Below are 23,016 nucleotides of genomic sequence, written 5' to 3'. Positions count from 1 at the left end.
GACATAGCTACTCCAAGAAGCCTCCCCTAAGCCCTCCCGAATTTCCCTGGTTTCCACCCCTTCCCTGTAAGGGTCAGGCTGCAGCTTTCTCCTGCTGCTCAGTTTCTGGGAGCATCCCTCCACCCCAAAATGACCAAAGGCTCCAGGGCTTAATGCATGAACTGTGAGCACTGCATGTCTTACCAGCTGACAGACATGTCCCAAGGCATATTGGAAGATGTGTGTGCACATCTGTATGTGAACGGCTGGGAGCAGAACAGGTGTCCAGCCATTATGAACATGGCTGTCCTGGTTGTCCATGGCTGACATCTCTGATTGGTTACTGCCTGCTTGTACCAGCTGTTAAATGTTTTGCATCTTCCATAGACATCAGCTTTGTGAGCCTACAGCCTCATGTCTATGCATGTGTACATGGGTTTCTGATGACATTGCACCTGATAATTGCTCCCATCTTCTATTAGCTGTTGCTTTCAGACCCCTGAGTCTCCATTATTCTCCATTAGTGGTTTCTAACAGGGAGCTGATTGTCCCTTTTTCATATATTTTCAATATATTCTTTTTCAATAATAGCCATGAGGGGAGGGAGCAATGCAGTGACTCCCAGCTGGTGACCAAGTGAGGGAATCAAATCCATTCATTCATTCATTCAACATCTCTGAGACCATGAAAGCAGGAGAAGTCACGACAGTTTAGACCTGAAAGAACATCCCTTCCCCAGGGCAGGAGGATGGCCAAGGTGACTTTTCAAGGTCACAGAGGATGCATTTCAATGAGACTTTCTCTACCAATGAACACAGATTACTCAGTTAAAGCCTCCTGCAAAAAAGAGTTTGGAACCTAGAGAGAATGGTTGGAAAAATCAGAAAATGGGAAGGTCAGAGGCAGAGGGAGAGGCATAGGAAGAAGCTGCAGGAAAGGGTGGATGAGGTCCCAGGACACAGTGCCCAGACACTGATTGCTGTGTTCTTTTGCGTTCAGTGATCCATTTGACACTTACTAAGCAGCCTCTCTGTGCCAAGCATTTACCACATACAGGGATAGAGGAAGACACCAGCATGCCTTTGAGGACTTCTCAGTCCAGCAGCTAGATCTGCCATTGCAGAGCCTTGCAGCTTTCATTAAACCCCAGGTGGAGAGAAGATTCCAGTAGCAATTGGGTTTTGTGCTCACTTCAGCTAATGAACCAAGATAGAGTGAGTTTGGGAACTTAAGCAAGATTTTGGATGTCCAGTTAAAATCTTAATCCAAGTCACTGTGCAGAGGTTATGACCCTGACAAAGAAAAGAAATATTGCAGTTTTTTGGTCTCGGATGCTTCAACTCAACAGGCATCAGCAAGGGCTATGAGAGCCACTCGAGGGCACTGAGTTGCTCTTCATAACCAAAGTCTGAGACTCAGGTGGTTAGTTAAGCAAGCACTTAATTAGCCGAGAGAGAGCCAGTGGTTGCCCTCACCTGGGTGGCGGCCGAGTGTCAGAGACATGGTCAGCTCTTGGCCATCAGAAGTCCAGCTCCCCCAGGCTTGCCTTGGCCAGCCAAAATGAGGGTAAGTGGTGTCTGTCCCCCTGCTGGCCCTGGACAACTCTGTCTTTATGCCAGGTTGCTATTTGCCACGTGGTAGGGAAGATGGAGAGCAAAGTCTAGGGATACAGTTTCTCTGGCCTTTTCCCTGCTGCACTCCCAAATTTTATTTTATTTTTTATTGGGGTGAGATTCACATAACATAAAATTAACTATTTAAAGTGAACAATTCAGTGGCATTTAGTATGTTCACAATGTTGTGCAACCATAACCTCTATCTAGTTCTAAAACATTGTCATTACCCCAAAAGAAAGCCCTGTGCCTACCAGCAGTCACCCCCATTTCCCCTTCCCCAACTCCTGCAACCACCAATTTGCATTCTATCTGTATGAATTTACCTATTCTAGACATTTCATATAAATGGAATTATATAATGTGTGGCTTTTTTTGTTTGGCTTCTTTCTCTTAGCATAATGTTTTTGAGATTCATCCACATTGTAGCACATATCACTTAAGTCATTCCTTTTTATGGCTGAATGATATTCCACTGAAAGTGTATACCACAGTTCTTTTTTTTTCATTCATTGATGGACATTTGAGCTGTTTCCACCTTTGGCTATGGTGAATAGTGCTGCTGTGAACATGCATGTACTCGTTTTTGTTTGAGCAACCTGGTTTTAATTTTTTTTTTTTTTAATGAGACAGGGTCTTGTTCTGCCACCCAGGCTGAAGTGCAGTGGCACAATCACTGCTCACTGCAGCCTTGAACTCCTGGGCCCAAGTCATCCTCCCAGCTCAGCCTCCCAAGTAGCTGGCACCACAGGCATGCGTCACCATACCTAGCTTTTTTTTTTTTCTTTAAGAGACAGAGTCTCCCTATCTCCCTTGCCCTGGGTTGCCCAAGGGTAACCTCCCTTGCCCAGGTTGGTCTCAAACTCCTGGGTTCAAGCGGCCCTCCAGCCTCTGCCTCCAAAAGTGCTGGGATTACAGGGATGAGCCACTGGGCTCAGCCATGTTTTCAATTATTTTGGCTTTCTATCTAGGAGTGGAATTGCTGGGTCATATGGCAAATCTGTTTAACTCTTTGAGGAATTGCCAAATTTTCCACAGTGACTGAACCAGTTTACATTTCCAACAGTAATGTATGAATGTTCAAATTTCTCCATAATCTCACCGCGTTCATTATTTTCTGTTATTTTTATTATAAATCATCCTAGTGGGTATAAACTGGTTCATAGCTATGGTTTTGGTTTACATTTCCCTGATGGCTAATTATGTTGAGCATCTTTTCCTGTGCTTCTTGGCCATTGTGTATCTTCTAAAGAAAGTTTATTAAAATTACTTGCTCATTTTTTAACTGAGTTGTTTGTTTTTTTATTGTTGAGTTGCAATAGTACTTTATATATTCTGGATACTAGATCCTTTACAGCTCTATGATTTTCCAATATTTTCTTTCATTTGGCAGGTTGTCTTTTCACTTTCTTGATAATGTCCCTTACTGTAAATAAGTTTTTTAACTTTGAGGAAGTCCAATTTATCTAGTTTCTCTTGTGTTGCTTATGCTTTGGATGTCATATTTAAGAATTCATTGCCAAATCAAAGTCACAAAGATTTCCCTCTACATTTTTTCTAAGAGTTTTATGGTTTTAGCTCTTATATTTAGGTTGTTGATTCATTCTGATTAATTTTTGTATACGGTGTAAAATAGAGACTCAACCTCGTTCTCTGGCATGTGGATACCTCACTGTCTCAGCACCATTTGTTGAAGAAGCTATTCTTTCCCCCATTGAATGGTCTTGGTACCGTGTCAAAATGGCCATAACTGTAAATAATTGAAATTAACAACTGCCTCTGGTCTTGCCTTCATGATTTCTCCTCTTGGGCTTCAGAGGACTCTCTGAGTCCGAAAGCAAGAGCACAGTCACCCCTGTGCACCTCTCAGCATCTTCATAATCCCAGGTGGCAGAGAATCTCTCCATTTCTCAGGTGGATAAGCTGCAGCCAGAGAGGCTGCTCCTTCTGCCCATCTCAGCACTCTAGCAGAGGACACACTGTATCACATCTGCTTAGCTCTTCGTCTCTGCATCAAGAGCCACGTGCACATGCAGCCATCACAGCCCAACAGCACCAGCTCAGGTGTGCCCTGTAGTCAGGGGCATGGTGCACAGCAGCCTTGAAAGAAGTGATTTCACGGAGGCTCATGTATTAATACTTCTCCAAAGGCTATTTCAGGTTGTAGGTCTCATTCCCTCTCTCACCTTAGGCCCTCTTACTGGGTCCCTCACTGGGAATGTGGTCTTTTCGGAAAGATCTCCCACCCACTACTAAATAAGCACATGAAAGCCTGTGTCCAAACTACTGTGTTGCTGTGATTTAAATTCTCTTTCCAGGAGCCTATGTGTCCATCTTTCTGGTTATTTAATTAAACTCTCCTCCTTCTTCTCCAGGAAGCCTTCCTTGCTTAGCCTCTCTATTCCAGTCTCTTAATAGCATTGCTGCCCTAGGCTGCCCTTCCCTAATTTACATGAGTGTGTATCTGTCTCTTCCAGCAGCCTGAGATTGCCTCCAGAGCAGCCTCCTCTGAGTTGGCCTGCAGCTTCCCAGCAGGAGTCCTGCACACTTGCTGGCGAGAAATGGAGGGTGGCACATCATCACTAGAGGGTGGAACATTTGGAAGGATTGACAGACTGACAGAAGCATACCTCTGACACCACTCAAGGACAATTTGATGAATATACAGCAGAGATTCAGAGTCTTTAATTCAAGCAAAAGAGGAAATAGATGCTGCCATTCTTAGGAATATTTACACCCTGAGCCACGACATCTGGACTAGGCAGTACCACTCAGCGACAGAAAAGCCAGCTGCACTCACTGAGCTCAGCTCATGGCACCAGAAATTGAGAGTCAGAAGCTATGGAGGACACAGCCCCAGAGAGATGGCAGAAAACAAATCACATACCCACAGTCCTGACAAAAGGCAATGTAATTACGCTGCCCTCATTGAAAAGAACGGTGACTTTGACAGCCCTTTTGTTAAAGAGGCAGTGACACACCACAGAAAGAGCATAGATCCTGGTGTCAGCCAGGCCTGACTCTGGCACGTAGGTGGGTGACTGGGGCCAGTTCTGCAGCCTCTTGGGATCAGGCTCCCAGTCTGTTCTAAGGATGCTGATTGCATCTTCTTTGCAGGACTGGATGAGAATGGGAGGCAATGCATGTAGGGTGCCTGGCATCTAGTAGGTGCTTGACAAATGATGGTAGCTATTGCTGATAATGGAGGAGGTGGGTGGGTGACACAGGCTGGCAGAGAATCCCCAATACACCTTCACTTGGCTTTGTGGAGATGGGTGCAGCTGGTGGTCTACAGATGTACACACGGTGTCCTAAATATTGGCGTCATCCTGCAAAGTTGTTTCTGATGGAGCAAGTAAAGGCTGTCTAACTTCTCACCACCTGCTTACAGGTCTCATGTCACCCCACCATGCTGGCAGGGGATGTAAAACCTCTCAGACAGTAGCTAACTTGGCCTAAGCACGGAACAAACCAGCCCCTCCCCTGTCCTCTCCTGCTCCTTCCCTCTTTCTAGGGGTGATCACAGCTTCCTTAGGGCCAAGAAGGTTATAATGGCTTGTGCCTCCAAAGCCTCCTGCCAGCCAAAGGCAGCAAGGAAAATGGGAAGTCGTTAGTCCACATGGGACCTAAGGAAACAGGGAAGGTGACTGTGTCAATCAGAGCTTGAAAGTAAAAGCTAAACCATGATGCAGACAGTTGAGTGTACTACAGACAGTTTTAAAACTCAGGGCCTGGGAACTTGGATGTGGCAGACACCTTTGGGGATGGCAAAGTCACCTCTGCTTCCAGGTGCTGAGGTGGGTGAGGCCATGGGTCTAGCGGGTGGCTTTCCTTGCTGGGATGCTGGCTGGGGTGCTCTTGCCCTGGGAGTCCTTGAGGTCTCCCCCTCGCATCTCTGTGGTCTTGGTCTGCCCGCTCTGGGTGCTGCCAGAGCTGCCTGCCACAGCGCTGGCCCTGAGGTCAGTACCCACAGAGCTGGGGTGGTGGTAGCTGTAGCTGCTACTGCTGATGACAGCTGAGGAGGAGGGGCCAAGAGCAGGGGAGAGGAGCAGTGTCAATCAGCAGATAACAGCTATGGTAACGGCTGTCCCCAAGGGCTTCTCTACAACAACACCCCATTTAATCCGCAGAACGACCCTCAGTAGTCAAGAAGCACTACAGAGATGAAATGAGAGCCTATTATGGGCTGGACTTTGTGTGAGGTGAAGACCCCATAGGATAGATATAGTCCCTGCCCTCCTGGAAATTCTAGGAAAATCCATGTCCACCAACCCTTTCTCCAAATGACAACACCCCAGGGGAGAAACAGGAAGGGAAAGGGGTGGGCATGACCTCAGTCACCATTTCATAGGATGAAAAGGGAGAACATTTCCTTTGAAGCCCGGAAACCTTCCCAAGACAGTAACAGAAGCTTCTTGGGGGGTGAGACAGTAAATGGAGGTGACATCACTTAGTCCCAGGGTCCCTGGCTTTCCCAACCCAAGGCATCTCTCAAGAATACTCACAGATGCTAACAGAGGATGGATTCTCGCCAGACATCCTGTGAGACAGAAAGTTAGAGAAAGATAAAAACTCAGTGTCGAGATTCCACTGAACATTAATGGGTTCCTGCTTTTATACATGCATCATTTAAACTCATTCTTATAACAACTTATGAAACTGACACTATCACCTTCATCTTACAGATGAGAAAACAAGAAGCCTGGAGATACTAGATGATTTACTGAGACCACACCACTAGCATGGGGTAAAGCCAATAATTAGCTCCTGCTGTATAGCCAATCATTAGCCCCAGGTCTGTCTGAGCCCCTCGTTCTCTTCACAGCAGCACACGGCCACCTATGCTTCATGGCTCATGTCCGACAACCCCTTGCAGGAAGCTGCCTCTGAATTCACGAAATCACCACATCCCTTGCTTCTATTGGCATTAACCATGTTGTTTTCCAGGTGGCCCCTCAGCCAGACAGGAGCCACAGTGAGTCCCTTCTCACACTTTCCCCTCCACCCCGCCCACCTGCACTCCTCGCCCTCCAGCAGCTTGCGGTAAGTGGCGATCTCCATGTCCAGGGCCAGTTTCAGGCTCATGAGCTCCTGGTACTCGCGCAGCATCCGAGCCAGCTCCTCCTTGGCCTGGTGCAGGGCGCCCTCCAGCTCGTCCAGCTTGGCCCGGGCGTCCTTCAGGGCATTGTCTCCCCGCTCCTCAGCGTCAGCGATGGCCGTCTCCAGGCTGGCACGCTGAAGGGCAAAGAACAGAGAGACCATCAGAACAGAAAATTACATTTAGCTCATACCAGTTAAGTAGAACAACACCCTCATTTTGCAGATGGGGCCCTAGGTGACAAGGAGTAACAGCTGAAAGGCCAACATCAGAACTTTGTCTCTTCTATTTTCTATTGCAGAGGAATATTCAAAGCTGTTGTCACATGAAGCTGTGGAAGCAGTTGCATTTCAGGAGGTCAGGAAGAAATGTCAACGTTTGCAAAGTTAGGTAGTGCCTGAGACTGTAGGCCACCAGTATCTACAGATTCAAAATACTCCAGGTTCAGGAAAATCATGCCCGATCCCCTAGCAAGGCCAGCCCTAGGGACGAGACAGTATGCCACTGTCCCACTGCAATCAGATTCCTGCTGCAGGATCTCTCCCCACTGGGGATCCTTCTGATCTATTAGCATCCAGGTGAGTGTTTCTGGACTCCAGCACTCTGGGGAGGGTCTGTCTGAAGGCTCCCACATCTGGCCTTCCCTTAGAGCAGGAGGGTAAGGCCCTAAATTATAGGCACAACCTCAGAAGCTGGACTCTTATGAACATGTGGGGGGCATTGCGATGCCTGGTTCTAACAGAGGAGGAGGAACTATGCTCATGGAATTTGTGAATCGGCCAAATGTAGAGTCGTAGAGCTGTCCTTGTGTTCCCCTGCAGAGCATGGAGGGTCACCAGAAGAAGAATAGGCATAGATCTTTCCCCTGGGCAATTCTATCACTAGCAGAGCAGACCTGGTTCTCAGGTCACAGGAAGGATCCTCCAGCCTCCAAAATCATCTCCCCACTGATGCAGTGTTTAAGATTTGCTGCTGTCGGGTAAGACAGACCCCCCCACCCCGCCCACTAACATGGAAGTAGTACCATGGCACAGGGCAAGGGAACCCAGGAAGGCTTCATCGACGGCTGTGTTCCTCAGTGGCCAGACCGGGACCCACTCCAACGGCAGGAACCTGGTGTGGCCACAGAGGCGCCTGATGCATTCTCCCTGCACCCCACACACATTCCATGTCCAGTGGGAGGAGGAGACAGAGGGTCTTCCCTCAGAGGGGACACCCAAAGGGGACATGGGGCAGGTTCATTGGACACAGAAAAAATCTGCAGAAGAGGAACCTGGGTTCTAATCCTAGCTCCATTCATTATCAGCTGGGGCTCTGGGTAAGTCCCTTCCCCTTCCTAGCCCAGTTGCTTTATCTGCAAAATGAGGAGTCAGAGAAATAGGCTTGAGGCTCCTCCCAGTTCTGGGCGGGGTGCCAGCTCTGATGGTGGGATACTGAGGCAGGGTGGGAAAGGGAGACTGTGGGTGGCCGAGGGACCCCTAAGCCCAGCAGGGGAGATTTGCTTGTTCCCAAAGGTCAGGCCCCATTTCCTCATCCCAGAGCCTGCCGTGGAGGCCGAGAGTTCTTTGTGGGGCTGCTGCCCACCTGCTTCTTCACATTCCCGATCTCACACCGGATCCTCTGGATGAGCCGGTTCAGCTCCGCCATCTCGCTCCTGGTGTGTTTCAGGTCATCACCATGCCGACTGGCTGCCAGCTGCAGCTCCTGGATCTGGTTTCCCAGAGATAGGAAGTTGGCGATGAGACAAGGGCAGTGGGGAAGGGTCCTGTAAATAAGCCACCCCTGCCATCCTGGCTGTCAGTGGGATTTAACGGAGCCGAAGAGGAGTGCTGGAACAGGGTCCTGGGGCCCCAAGTTAGGGGTTTTCTCCCTGACAGCCCCAAAACAGTTTACCCAAAGCATAATTCCATTACTCAGAGCACTCCTCGCCTTCCATTTCCTTTTGAAAGTCTTCCCGTGGGGATCAGGAAAGAGCTACAGGCTTCACCTTCTCTCACTCGCCCCCCACCAAATTCACCCAGGGCTATGCTCCCGCAAGTCTGTGATTCTCCCTCTGCCCTGTGGCAGCATGCCCCCATTCCTATAAGTGTATTTGTTTTACCACCTCACTTCTTTCACATGCAACAGAGAGAGACAGGCAGTTCGTGGATGGAGGAAAGAAGTGAGGGATCCTCTCTGTTGCACATATTCAATCCCTACCAGTTTCATGATTTATCTTTGATAACAAGCTCTGCTAAGAATTCCTTTTGTCCTTGAAGCCTTGGTTGGAAACTTTCTTTCATTCAGCATGCCCACAAAAGTATTCCTCACATTCACTGTGCAGGTGACCCTTCCTAGGAAGTGAGGGGCTGCTGTGGGAGGAGATCCGTTCGGTGCCCACCTTGGTCTGGTACAGGGCCTCGGCCTCGGCCTTGCTCTTCAGGGCGATCTCCTCGTAATGCATGCGGACCTCGGCGATGATGCTGTCGAGGTCCAGGTCCCGGTTGTTGTCCATGGACAGGATGACAGAGGTCTCACTGGCGTGAGTCTGGATCTGAGCGATCTCCTGCATTGAGATAGGAAGACAGATTCAGCAACCCCCTGGCTTCCCTCTTCTGCCCCATCAGTCTTCTGGGCCCATGGTCCCTGGCCCAATAGGCTGCTAGGATCCACGGGGACAAAGTAGGGGGAAGAAGTGCCCTCTGGGATGTGTCTACAGAGCTGAGGGAGAGCAGCTCACAGCAGCAGGAACCCCTGCATATGACAGATGCCTGCTGGCACATGCAGATGGGTGAAGAATGCATTTCCCACAATTTCACAGAATCCAAGGGTCTGTGCTTTGTAAGACCTCACTGGGTTATCTTTTCCTGCCTGTGGGCAAGGCCACTATTGTGGTTGAGATCAATTTCCTCCTGTATGTATGGCCTCCAAGGACCAGCATCCTGCACTTCCATAGTCTCCTGGTGCAGGGTTTTGCACCTTTCTACTGAAACATCTTTCATTTTGTTGATCCTAAATCTCTCCTTTGGTATCTCCCTGGAAGAGTAGGGAAGGAGGCAGGGTGAGTGTGGGGGGATAGGAGTGTCCTTACTGCATCATACAGACACTTGAGGAATTTGATGTCTTTGTCCAGTGAGTCCACTTTGGCCTGAAGCTCCACCTTGACCGTGTAGGCTGCATCTGCATCCTACCAAGAGGCCCCAGAGTCATTGGGGGATGCAACCCTCATCCCACAGCTGCCCTGCCCAACCCCTGCCCCAAAGCCACCTGATTTTCTACTTTCTACCTACAAAGGAAAGCTCACTCAATATCAATTTCTTCTCAGACTCCCTGAAGCTTTGGGAATAGGGAAAGGAGGATGGGGCAGCGCTGTTATGCCTGGAGAAAACAAAGCCCAGAGAGGTAGTAGATTTCCTCAGGTCACACAGCAAGGCTGAGCTGGACCCGAGTTTCACAGTTCCCAGACCAGAATTCTCTGTCTGTCTCTGTCCATTTCCCGAGTGTGTCTTTCCTCTCCAACTCACTGGAGGCCAGGACTATGACTCCACCCTCACCAGGCACCAGTCCCCTCCCCAGCCTCCTGGGCTGAAGTCCTGAGCACAGTTGTTAAGATGGGAGTGCAAGAGACCCTAATAAGGAAGATCCTCCCTCCCTTACCTTCTTGAGCACCACAAACTCATTCTCTGCTGCTGTGCGCCGGTTAATCTCCACCTCATATCTGCCAGCAGGGATAGAAGATGGCCTTAGCCCCCTTAGCCAAGGAACTTCCTCTTCCTGCTGGCCAGGCAAATGTTTGGGATACAGGGTCCCTGCAGGGTCTCTGGGGTGAGCAGTAAGAGGCTAGTGACAGGAGTAAGATATCTCTGAGTTGCCTCACTTGCCTCCTACTCTTTGCATGTTAGGAAAACACCCAGGTGCCTATTGGGCCCCCGACACCAGCAACTGAACATTTCAGTGGGTCAGGGAGCACAGGAACTGCTTCCTATCAACTAGGCAGGAAGTTACCATCAAACAGGATAGGCCCTTCCCCCCAGCCAGAGAAGGGGATGTGAGCTCCTGACCCCGGAGTGTACTCCCCCATCTCCTAAAAAATAATGGCATAGAGATCAGGTGAGCCCAGAGGCACGGGGAACATGGTCTGTGACCCTCGGGTGGGGCCTGCTCACCTCTTCTTGTAGTCCTCCACCAGTTCCCTCATGCTTCTCAGCTCTGAGTCCAGCCTCACCCTGTCCCCAGACAGCGTCTCCAGCTGCTTCCGCAGGTTGCTGATGTAGCCCTCAAGGATGGGCTCCAGGTTCTTCTTGCAGTTGTTCAGGTCCAGCTGCTGCAGCAGCTCCCACTTGGTTTCTAGAACCTGGTTCTGCTGCTCTAGGAACCGTACCTGGAACCCAAATCAACAGACACCTGGAACCACAATGGGTGCAGTCATGCCCCCTGGACACACACCATTGACTCCCCAGGTTTGCCATAGATTGTTGTAGTCATTTTGCTCATGTCTTGGCTCTCCACCCTTGCCATTCCACACAAACTAGATCCTTTACAAGTGCTCATTTCCTAGCCTTCTGGACAAGCCGTCACTGAGAACTCACTCAAGGACATTCCACAGCTTTCTCCTGTTGCTCGGCCCTGGTCCCAGGAGATGTCCTTCCTTATGTCTCAACTAAGTGTCTCTTCCTGTACCACGAGCCCTTCCCTCTGAACACTGCTGGATTCTATAGCCTTTCATGTTCTTGGAAGATCCAGCTGTCCTCAAGAAACTCATCACTTTTTTGTCAAGGAAGGGCGCTGCTCTTTACCCAGCTTCCCATCCTTCCCTGCAAAATCGCCAAAAAAGCCAATATATTCGTGTATTCCTTTGTCCTCTTGTGGCTCACAGACCTGCTCTTCTTCCCTAATGATGAGGAAGCCATTCCTGAGGCCCAGCTGCACCTTTCCAGCCACAGTGCGCAGTCCATTCCCAGGCAGCAGGAAAACTGCTCAGGCCTCAGGGGGCTGCCTCATCCTCCTCCTATGAGACCCACCTTGTCAATGAAGGAGGCGAACTTGTCGTTCAGCACCTTGATCTGTTCCCGCTCCTGGGCGCGCACCTTCTGGATCTCAGGGTCCAGCTCCACGTTGAGGGGGGCCAAGAGGCTCTTGTTGACAGTGACCTGGTGGATGCCCCCAGGCGGGCACACAGACAAACATGCAGGCCCCAGGGCCATACTGCCAAACATACTGCCAGCAAAGCCACTGGCCCGGCCCCCTCCACACCCAGAGCCAGGCCTGAAGCCGTAACCTCCAGCCCGAACGCCGCCACCAGCCACATTGAAAGAAATATGCCGATTCCCTCCAAGGCTATAGAGGCTCTGACTGCCAAAGCCAGCTCCAGCCCCTCTGCCAGCTGCACAGTAAGAAGCCAGGCTACCCACAGCCTTCCTTGGCACCACTGCCGAATGCACACTGAAGTTGCCCTTGTCACCACTGGACTTGATGTTCAGTTGCCGACTCATGGTGGGAAAGGTGGAGTTGACAGAGCTGGAGAAAAGCAGTCGCCAAGGGGTAGAGAACACACTGATGGGGCACCCAGAGTGCTGCCTCCTTTTATCCCTCTTGAGCCCAGGACACCGGAAAAGGGCGTCTCTCCACTATCTCCTTTCCCCTGCTAATGGGCCATGGGCCATGGGCAATTTGTAGAACAGAGATCTCCAAGCCCTTTGCAGCAACAAATCTCTTCTGATAGCAAGTGGAATATGCTGCCCTTGCAGACTGGAGTGGTCTAATTTGGAGTTCATCTGTGCTCCCTAATTAGGGACCTGAAGAGTTATCCCCTGAAGAGATCTCCTAGCTTTATTTTTCCAGTGCTACCTCCTTCTTGCTTAACCATCAGCAAGGAGCAGGGGAAATGCTTGGCTTTCCCCAGAGAAGACTCACCTGAAAAACCCCAGGTTTATTCCCAAAAGAAACCATCTCCCTATTATAAGGTCTTGTGTGGAAGCTGGAATTTTTACGTCAGGGAAAAGAAGACATGGAAAGATGATTCTTCTTGGAAAGGTGTCCTCAAAGATCTGGATCTGGGTAAGAAGCTCCAGGGTCCGACCTTGGGCCATGCTAAGGACCACAGCTGTCTAGCAGTGACGTGGACCCCAGGAAGGAAGAGGAATGACTGCAGCATCTGCATGGCCCCCTAGCAGGGATATTGTCTAGGGCTCTCTGTGTTGGGAAGGGCCTGGATGGTGGTGACCTTGACATTGCCTTACAACCATGAGAACCTTTCCAGCCAGCTGCATTTCCTCCAGTTGGATTTTCTCTCCTGGATAAGATTATCCGTCCTACTCTAGGAGGTCAGGCAGGAGCTGGGATATTAGCCCCTGCACTCTCTGGGGAAACACCCCATGGCTGAAGTCACCAAGGAACAGGAACCCCTGAGTTTCACTCCCGTGTTCAGGGTAGGCTGTTCTGCCAGTTTCCTGGCAACTTCAGAAAGCACTCAATTTTGGAACAGGAAGTATCACCGCTTTATAGCTCAGGTAGTGTGGGTACAGTGCAATGTTAAAAAATTATTTCAGGGCTGGGCATGGTGGCTCACGCCTGTAATCCAGGCACTTTGGGAGGCCGAGGAGGGCAGATTGCCTGAGGTCAGGAGTTTGAGTCCTGCCTGGCTAACATGGTGAAACCACATCTCTACTAAAAATATCAAAATGAACCGAGCGTGGTGGCGCATGACTGTAGTCCCAGCTACTCAGAAGGCTGAGGTAGAAGAATCACTTGAACCCTGGAGGTGGAGGTTGCAGTGAGCCTAGATTGTGCCACTGCACTCCATTCTGGGCAACAGAGCAAGACTTTGTCTCCAAAAAAAAAAAAAAAATTATTTCGAAGCTAGGTATCTGGCAGCTGCCCTCATACAAGACTCTGACCATTTCCTATAACTAAACTGGGAATGCTTGGCTTGTTTGGATCCAGCCGAGGGCAGAAGACAACTGCTCCCACTGCTGGGGAGGGAAAAGGAGAAGCTGACCTGGGCAGGGAGCGTGGAGCTTAGGCCTGGAAGCTGCCCCAGAAGAACTTCCCCTTCACAGGGTGTTTTCCTCTCGGCCCCTGAGGTAACGGTGGAAGGTCCTTCCCCAGGGACCCTGTCTCAGGGGGGCCTTCCTGGCAGGGCCTAGCCCTAGAGCGCAGGAGCATGTAATCAAAGGGGTTGCTTGTGGTTTTCTAAGTCAGGTTGCAAAGGCAGCAGCAGGGGTGCTGCCAGATGCTGGGTTTGCCGCCTTCCTGTGCTGGAGTGTGCAAGACAACAAATGGTGTGAGTTCTTTGACCTGGGGGTGACTGTCCTAGGGCCCTAGCCACCAAGAAGCCTACAGACCAATGAGAGGAATCTACACAAAGAACTTAAAGTAGAGCCAAAGCTCTGGGATAACAGAAGAGCATTATGAACCATGAATCAGAGGTGCACTGAGGAATGGCTCATCTTGATTAGGGTTTTTGGGGATCTCCAGAAGCCAGGCTTATATTCCCAACAACACCCATTACAGGTGCTGACTCAGAGTAGTGGCTCAGAGGTAGTGGGGCTGGAAGTATTCCTTATGGTAGTAGTAGCAATACTGGTAGTAACGTTGTTGTATAATAGTGATGGTAGTAACAGAAAGAGTTAACACTTATTGTTCACTTCACATGTGCCAGGCATGGGATGTCTCACTTAACCCTCTTTAACTAACTTCATTTACAGTTGAAGAAACAGAGGAACTTAGCCATCTCACTCAACTAGTAAGTCAGAGCTGGGCCTGGAATTCAAGTGCGTCTGGTTTCAAAGTCCATGTTCCTGACCATCGTGTTATGTGATAGAGATGGAAGTTAGTGGCAAAGATGCAAAGACATTGTGATACATGTGGCAGGCATGGCAGCTGTGGGCTGGGGCCCTCGTGCTTGTGTTTCTGTTGTTTTTGATTCAAGTGTGACATGAGGAGAAGGGGAGGTTGTTGCTGAACTAGGGGCTTGCAAAGGGTAGCTGCTCAAGATAAGACATCACTCTAGGTTCAGAGAGAAAATCAGCCACAGCAAGGATGGGCAGGCGGAAGGAAGAGACTCGCTTTCATGAGCGGCTGTTTTATTCTAGAATCACCAGCAGCTGACCCTTCATTGCCTGGCTCTAAGGGGAAATAATCATAGTTCTGGCTAGCTGAGTCTTTGCGCCACCATTGCCTGGCTGACTATGAGCCCCAATCTGATAGGAACTTCAACAAAAAGCATTTACAAAGCAGAAAAGGCATAAGGCTAGATCTTTGAGGCTGGAGAAGACTTGGGGTAAACAAAAAGCAGACATCCAGGTGCCCAGGGAAATAACAGCAGAATGAATGGGGTCCATCCACACTCAGAAGTGATGGGCTGGGGAGGGCCAGGACTAAGACTAGGGGTCCTGGCACCCTTTGTATTCATTACAAAGGGTGCCCCTGTGGGCTGGGCCCTGTACTGGAGGCTGGTCAATAAGGGTTACTGACAGTGGCGGTAATGATGGTGGCAATGTGGCTGTGACGGAGAAGGAAAAGGTAGAGGCAGAGTGGAATTTCCTGACAACACTGTTGTGATTGTGGCCACACAGAAGCAATCCTCCTAATTGGTTCCTAGGGAGCTTAATTGCAGGGGAATTGCCTTTGGCTTATGCAGTCAGATCCCTAGAGTTCCAGCCTTCACTGTGTTGGATACCCTTTAATTAGTAATCACACACCACACCCTGGTCTTTGAGTTCATTGGACTAATGAGTGTCCCAAGGCCTGAAGAGATTAGTTCATTAAATGCATACAAAACTGGGCATCTACTGTGTGTTCAGCTCTATGCTAGACAGGGGGAGATGTCTGAGACACTCTCTTTCTCTTTTAGGAAGTTAATTGAACTGGAGGAGAAACAATATAAACATACAAAAGTTGTCTTGCTGTTTTTATTTCTGTAGTTTTAATTCTACATGCCTATATTGGATTATGTGCTTGAACAAGTAACTCAGACAAGCTGCTCATTGAAATTCTGATCTAAAAAAAAGAATTTAAAAAGTACATGAAAATCTACTTTTTGCTTACCCTAAATCTTCTCCATCCTTGAATTAAAAAGAAACAGAAAAATAGAATAAAAGACAGGTTGGGATCTCTGAGGTAGGGGTTGGGAACTGGAAGGTCGGCCAGATTGGGCAGGTGCATGGGGCATCCCTGAGACAGCGAGAGGCCCAGGCAGATTGTAAATGAAGGGTCGACTTGGGAAGCAGAGATGGAGGCAGAGATGGCAGCGCAGGCCTAGACAGTTCCCTTCTCCCTGCAGAGAGTGTGGAATCATGCAAGGGTCCTGAGGGGAAGCAGTTTCACAGGGCCAGTGCTTTCGGTTAAAGAATAGGCTCTGTGTTGCAACAGGAGGGCTGTGAAAGACACAGGTACCCCAGCTGAGTCAATTGTGCCATAGTCTCTCACCATCTTCCTGGAGGGTAAGAATCCCATTCTGCAGAGCACATCTCACCAGAGGGAAGTAAAAAACAGCCCCATGAAAAATCCCAGTGGCCATAACCATCATGTCTGTAGTTTGAAGATGAATAATGAAGGTCATTTTTCTCTAGCCCTTTGGCCTTTGACTGCTCCTGGGCACAGAACAACAATTGAAGGACCCAAATTCTGTAGATCAAGGTCATTAAAGAAAAGAGAAAGAAGGCCGGGCATGGTGGCTCACACTTGTAATCCCAGCACTTTGGGTGGCCGAGGTGGGCAGATCAGTTGAGGCCAGGAATAAGAGACAAGGCTGGACAACATGGTGAAACCCCGTTCTAATAAAAATTAGCTGGGAGTGGTGGCACATGCCTGTAATCCCAGCTACTTGGGAGGCTGAGGCAGGAGAATCATGTGAACCCAGGAGGCAGAGGTTGCAGTGAGCTAAGATTGTGCCATTGTACTCCAGCCTGGGGCACAAGAGTGAAACTCCATCTCAAAAAAAAAAAAAAAAAAAAAAAGGAAGAAAGAAAAGAGAAAGAGAAAAAGAAACTAGAAGGATTCTTGAGCTAACTTTGCGGGAACAAGACTTGGGGACAAACCACAGCACCTTAGCACTGGAAAGGACCTGAAACTGAGTTCTCTGATTTTCCTTTGAAAATAAGCTCAGTGCAGAAAGCTAATAACCTCTGCCTGTCTGAACCGGTTTGAAAGGAGCCTGTTTGTCCATCCTATTCCAAAGTTAGCTAGCCCAGACAATAGAGTTCATCTGCTTTTTCCCCATGTGTCTCCCAAAACCTTTCACTTTCCTGACATTAAATTTTCTGTGCTAGGAGTCCGATGACAGATGGGATATGCACCAGAGACATGGGCAGAGCCCACTGCTGCAATCCCTGGCTCTAGACATGGCTGGGGGCCCTTGATCGCCGGAACATCACCCACCATATTGCAGAGCTCTGAGTACCAGACTCTCCAGTGGACCCTAAGGATCACTGAAGTCACATCTACCAAGCCTTTAAAACTTAAACACTCAAGCAATCCTTGGTCTGTCTCCATCCCTACTAGACCCGCTTTTCCCCTCACACACACTCTTGTTAAATGAATTCCTAAGATTATGAGAAGAAAGCAGGCGGCTGGATGGCATCAATTTTTATTTAATTCCAATCCCTCTCACTCAATGCCTATTCTGTTACAGGCACTGTGCTAAGTGAAATCCCAGACGGGCAGTCAGCATGGTCAAAATTCCCATTTCTTGGTGTCACATTAGTGTACAGCATATTGTGCAGTAAGCCTCTATTTATGAAACACTTAGCAGAGGATGTTTAGTGACCTGAAACCTGGCAGTTTCCTTATCACTGCCAGTCTCATGGAAATTTCTACCTGCACCTCTCGGGGTAAACATGGGGGAGCTGCGTCTCTGCAGACACCCTTCTCTGAGTCTAGGACCTTCCCCACTTCTTCCCAGCATGGGTATCTCCCTCGTCTCTGTTGCAGCCCAGCTCAGGAGGGGTATGCTCCACCCTTCCCACCTGGAGAGAGAAACATCAAAGCAGTTTAACCAAGTGGTTGCAGGGCCCATATGGCGCCTTTATGCCAATCAGAAAAAGGCACCCCTTCCTCTGGGCAGATGCAGCCCTTTCCCAGGGTGCATGGCTGGATTTCAGCCTCTACTTCCCCTGCACTGAGACTTAGTGCTCAGCACAACCTGCATGCCCCTCCAGGGCCGCCCTGGTAGCTTGCCTAAGTCTTGGGGATGGGCTCACGTTCCACAGATGAGTTGGAGCCTCTGGTCAGAGCTGTCCTCCTGCACCAAGGAGGTAGCCTCCTGGCTACCCCCAGCACTTGCCTCCGTCTCCAGGGCTGCCTGAGCTCTGTCTGCCAGTTCCCAGGGTCTTTCCTCTCTGATCCCTGGGGAAAAGTGGTGGTCTCCTAGCTCCCCCGTCACTGGTATCCCCAAGGGCCTGTCCACCAGGAACTCTGCCCCACCTAGCTTTTCTCTGGCTTGGGGATCAGCGGACTACTGTTCATTGTCCCAGCCTGAGTCTCCTTTTGTCTTCAGCACCTCCTGGATTGTGTCTCTCCAAGCTCCTCCATGCTTGGTCCTCTCCCTGCTCGGGTTCCTAAGGCTTTTATGATGGAACAGGCCCCTGGCCCCTTACTGTAGATCAAACACTCTGTAGTTCTCTTTCTCTCCTCTTTTTTTTTTTTTTTAAAGAAAAGCTCTTTGAACTCTTTACGACTCTACCCACCACCTACCTAGTCATCACAAGGAACTTTTCTCAGCTCCAATGCACATAGGTACATGAAGACAAGCACCGTCTTGCCCTGGGAAGGACACATTTCTTCCATTTGTTCATTTTAAAATTCCACTAGGCCCCCATCTGGGCACTATTTAATCCATCTCCTTACCTCAGACCTCCTCCACCTCCCCTCCAGCCACTTCAGGAAGAAATTTATATTTTCTGAGACCCCAACATCCTTTATTACAGGATTCATTTTTGAAAGAGAACAGGGAGGCTGGGGGAAATGCCTTAATCTTTTGATCTTCACTGTGAAGTTTGATGCTTGATCCACCTCTTCCTCTGCCCATTTGCAAAGCAAACAAGCCGGCTGTGCACTGGGCTGTAATTAAGCCACATCATCGTTAATGACATGCTCTCTATCTCCCATCATGAGAGCATCACACAATCCATCCAAACAGGAAGGAGAAGCCCAGCCCTGCACTGTCCCTGGGGAGTGCTAGAGTGGTGGGTCAGTCCTGGGGTGGCAACTGCCTCCAGTGTGGAAGGAATGACCAGCTTCCCCCCCGGGCCCACATCATATCTGAGCCTGCTGAGCCCTGGGGAGAGGCGTTAAGAAGGGACAGGAGAAGGGGAGAGATACCAGGCAGGGCAGAAGCACTAGGGGCCTGGACCACCATAGGCAATGTGGAAATTGGGAGGAAGAAACATCAAAGTAGCATGTCAAGAAGAAATAGAAGAAGTGGAGTCTTTAGAGAAAGGAGCTAGGGAAGGCTGGGTCAATGGGGAGGGGAGATTGCTGCTGAGGGAAGGGCTAAAGACAGAGAGAATGGAGGATGAACCCCAGGCTGGGGCAGGGGGCTGAATTGAGCCCTCCAGAGCTCCATGAGAGACACATCCATGCAGCCCCGGCCTGCGGGTGGAAGGGATGGGTGGTCTGCTGGGTACAGGGAACCTCTCACTGCTGTGGGGTGAGGGACCCTCAGCACCACCCTCACCGATGCAGACCTGCCATGGAATTAGAGGCTTGGGCCTGTGGGGCCTAGGGGAGGCTGGACGCTGGCACCTCAGCTTCCGGGTCAGAGAGTGAGCTCCTCCATCTGGAGCCAAGACCACAGGCAACCCTTTTGGAAAGTTCTATCCCCTCTCCTGCAGAAAAGGAAGCAGGAGATGTTGACACCAGGAGACCAAGTCCCCATCTTCCCAGTGTCATGGGCCCCCACTGAGGCAAGTGGTGTCTTATGCAGTGCTACCAGGTTGGACACACAGCTGTGGGTTCAGGAGGCAGGTTATGAAATGAGCCGGGAGCCTGCAGATCCGAGAGTTGGGGAGAATGACTCATATCACAGGGAAAGCCGTCTGGAAGTGAGAACCAGTGAAAGCAGGTCCTGGGTCATGGTGGCTCCTATTTCAGGGAAGAGGAACAGGGGCAGCGTGGAGCAAGGGTGGGGGCTGCATGTTATAACAGGGGGCCAAGGAGAAGGCTCAGAGGAACCGGCGGCCCTTCCAGGAGGAGAGAACCTTCTGGAAATGGATGTGGGCTGGGAGGCTGGAGGAGAATGTAATGGGACTGGAACGGAGCCGGAAGCTAGCCTGGCAGGTGTGCCTCAGGTGCGATGGGGCTTGCTATGCACTAGTCACTCTGCTAAGCTCTTTGCACATTTTAACTCATTTCATCCTCGCACCAACCTGTCAGGTAAATACTCTTGTTTTTCCCACATTACAAGTGAGGAAAGAGAAACTGAGCAGAGAAACTGAGTTGCCCACATCTCAGTTATAACTGGGAAAAGAAACAAATCAACAAAAGGATTCAGATCCACACCTGGCCGACTGCAAAGTGTGTGTACCTCCACACGGGACTTCTAAGGTCCCTTTCAGTCCTGGATCCACCACGCTATGGTTCAGGTCCTGAGCTGGGAGCAGCTTTAATCTAGAACTTGGGCTGCATCTGGAGTTCCAGTAAGAAGAATCTGGAACCTCTCCTGGAGATGGACGAATTGGAAGCAAGAAGGAGGGATTTCAGGGATAAGCCCCCTAAGAGGGGTCTGCATCTAAATGGGGATGCGGCGTGGATGACTCACCAAGGAGGAGGAAGGGACAAGCCAATGGCAGCTGGTTTGCAGGAGAGGAGAGACCCTCAACATCTCTGGTGCTCCTGGAAGCTGTGCTAAACGTGAATGTAAGGACTGAGGGGCAGTGCAGAACAATTGTCCTTTGTCTAGTTGCCATTGTCTAGGTAGCAGAAGTGGCAGAGCCCCTGAGAGGGAGACTGGAAACAGCGGCAAAGGGCAGCTCAAACCCCAGAGCAGCTGCCAAATGGGACCTAAGCAGTCTTTAACAAGCTCCCTGTCTCCAACAATTCACGTCCCTATGACTGCCTCCTCCAGGAAGCCTTTCTAGATTGAGTTCATCTCTCAGGCCTTTCTTCCTATGGAGCCCCTTGGCTGTGCCTTGCCAGTGCCTCCATGCCTGGCTCATCTACTGCCTGAAAAAGAAAGAGTTATCAGAGGAGGGAGGGGTTTGCATGTGCAGGCAGGGCTTAGGAGAGGGGGTCTCAGCTGAGTCATGGGGGCCCCCACTCCAAGGACCTCTAGATCAGCACCAAGATTTTCAGGAAAAGCTGTCTGAAGGCCTCAGGTTCTCTAACTAGAGGGGCGGAGGTTCAGGCATCAGGCAGCATCAGCCCCTGCCCCCTCCTCCTTCCTGTAAGAGAAGAGGCCAGAGAGGAGAGGAAGAGGAGACAGGAGTCAGGCCCAGGCAACACAGAGGCTGGAGCCAGCCTGGGCACGCCAGGGAGTGAAAGAGCATCCCCTCCCATTGGCAGCTCCGCGAGGGGTGCAGAGGCTGTCTGGGGTCATCCCACACCTTCTCTGCTCTAGGGAAGTCTTTCCACCCGAGTCACAGGAATAGAAAATGCAGTATCCAGGACCGATGGCAGAGGGCAGTGTGTGCACAAAATAGAGGCACCGAGGGTTTTTCCCCTGCTTGGAAATGAACAGCCAGTGACCAGATAGGAATGCATTTTAGTGAATGGACCCAGTGCCCTCCACCTGTCACTTAGCCCATCTCGGCCAGGTCTCTGGGCAAAGTCCTGCTGTTGGTCCACACTCCTCGGACATGAACCAGCCCACAGCCGGCAAACACAGACACATGCTTTAAAAATACTAACAGTGAGCATCTACAGGTGGCAGACTGTGTTCCAGGCACTGTTTTACTTCCCTTATCTCTTTTCCTATTCTCTGATCCCCTCTAAGGTGAGTTCTTTGAAAGGTAAGGGGGTGTCGAAGCCGGGAGCAAAGACTCCAGAATCAGACTGGAATTCAGTGCCTCCCATTTACTAACCGGGTGACGTTTGGTTAGTTTTAACTCCTGTTAGCTTCAATACCCTCACAAGTTAAATGGATATTATAAAAATCGCATCTTATAAAAATAATACGTGTCAATTGTTGGGAGAATTAATTGAGTTACCAGCCATAAAGTGCTTACCAGAATGAGTGCTGAGAACAGTTTCTGGCACACAGAAAGCACTTTATAACGGCCAGCTTGTATTCATCTTCTTTTACAAGGGCAGGAGCTTGCACTAGGCCACTACTGGCAATTAGAAGAGCCAGAATTCAAAGCTAGGTATATGACTCTTCTGCCACAATGCTAGGCCCAAGGGGACCATTTATCTGACAGTCCTGGCTTTGCCAGTTGTCCAAGGATCCACCTTAGTATGTATTTAGATCAAAAGGGTCCCAGTTTGAGTGACTGCCTGCACACAAATGCATATAAGACACAAATTTATTAACACGAATATGTCTCATCACTTGCATACCAGACCATCGAGACATGGGTATGTTGTGTGTATATCCAGCTCTTTTTCCCAGGGAAGGTGGGCTAAACTAAGGCATGCATTCCCATGGCAAAAGTGCTGACTGTGAGCCGGATGTAGGGCATGGAGTGGGATGAAACAAGGGGATGTAGGGCATGGAGTGAGGGACAGACATGTGAGCAGCTGACATGACATCAGAAAAATAGAGTGCCAGCTTCAACACACCTCAGGACAGGGCTGTGAGTGTACAGGCCACTGGTCCAACCCCGGCTGCTCACCAGTGCTATGAACATGGACAGATCACTCAGCCATCTGGGACTCTGTTTGCCTGCCTGTAGAATGGGGGTGTGGGGTAGGGAGGTGTTGGGCCACAGCCGTAATGATCCTTCTCGTGTAATGCTTGAAGATGGATGGGTCCACCTGGAGAGACCAGGCACCACAGAAATGTGGGTGGTGCAGTCTCAGCCAGGCCACACAGGTGCGCAGGCTGTCCATCAGCGGGTAATGGACATCTGAGGTTGAGAAAATGATATGTGCAAAGGCCCTCAGGTGTGGCCTGCATGGGGAAAGGCTGGAGAATAAGGTGGGAAACGATGCGGCGGAGACAGGATCTCGGGCACTCTGAACGCCATCCTCAAACGAGGCTTGCACTTGAAAGATGGTCTCGCATTAAGGGTTTTTCTCAAGTCAACTGTGCTAACTGACTCTGAGAAACAAACATTCTTGCAGAAACACACACATACACACACAGAGCTAAAAGAGCATGCTTGAATCTCTCAGCTTCTTACTCCACTGAATTTTTCTTCATAGTAGTTAACACTGCTTGACTTCATATTATATATTGCTTTGGTAGGT

General features: G+C 49.9%; 1 protein-coding gene across 1 annotated transcript; it reads right to left on the bottom strand.

Annotated features, from left to right (window-relative positions):
* Window positions 1-4,220: 4,220 nt before the first annotated feature.
* KRT74 (keratin 74) lies at window positions 4,221-12,227 on the bottom strand. The gene is made up of 9 exons (XM_032173669.2): window positions 11,691-12,227; window positions 10,836-11,050; window positions 10,327-10,387; window positions 9,761-9,856; window positions 9,071-9,235; window positions 8,275-8,400; window positions 6,607-6,827; window positions 6,098-6,132; window positions 4,221-5,607 (listed from the first exon to the last, which is right to left on the bottom strand). Exons 1-9 carry the CDS (start codon window positions 12,159-12,161, stop codon window positions 5,408-5,410), a joined length of 1,590 nt encoding a protein of 529 aa, XP_032029560.1. The 5' UTR covers window positions 12,162-12,227; the 3' UTR covers window positions 4,221-5,407.
* Between the last annotated feature and the right edge of the window lie 10,789 nt (window positions 12,228-23,016).

Source organism: Hylobates moloch, unplaced genomic scaffold, assembly GCF_009828535.3.
Source record: "Hylobates moloch isolate HMO894 unplaced genomic scaffold, HMol_V3 SCAFFOLD_13, whole genome shotgun sequence".
Lineage (NCBI taxonomy): Eukaryota > Metazoa > Chordata > Mammalia > Primates > Hylobatidae > Hylobates > Hylobates moloch.
Note: the sequence above shows the minus strand (reverse complement) of the source record. Positions and strands in the feature narration are given on the sequence as shown.

Bases quoted from the DNA above. Each gene is read 5' to 3' on its own strand.
- KRT74 (XM_032173669.2), bottom strand. From the start codon at position 12,161: ATGAGTCGGCAACTGAACATCAAGTCCAGTGGTGACAAGGGCAACTTC. The intron at 11,051-11,690 runs GTGGGTCTCATA...TTTGGGTTCCAG, and splicing joins TCGCCTCCTTCATTGACAAG to GTACGGTTCCTAGAGCAGCA. The intron at 10,388-10,835 runs GTGAGCAGGCCC...CCCTGCTGGCAG, and splicing joins GTGGAGGACTACAAGAAGAG to ATATGAGGTGGAGATTAACC.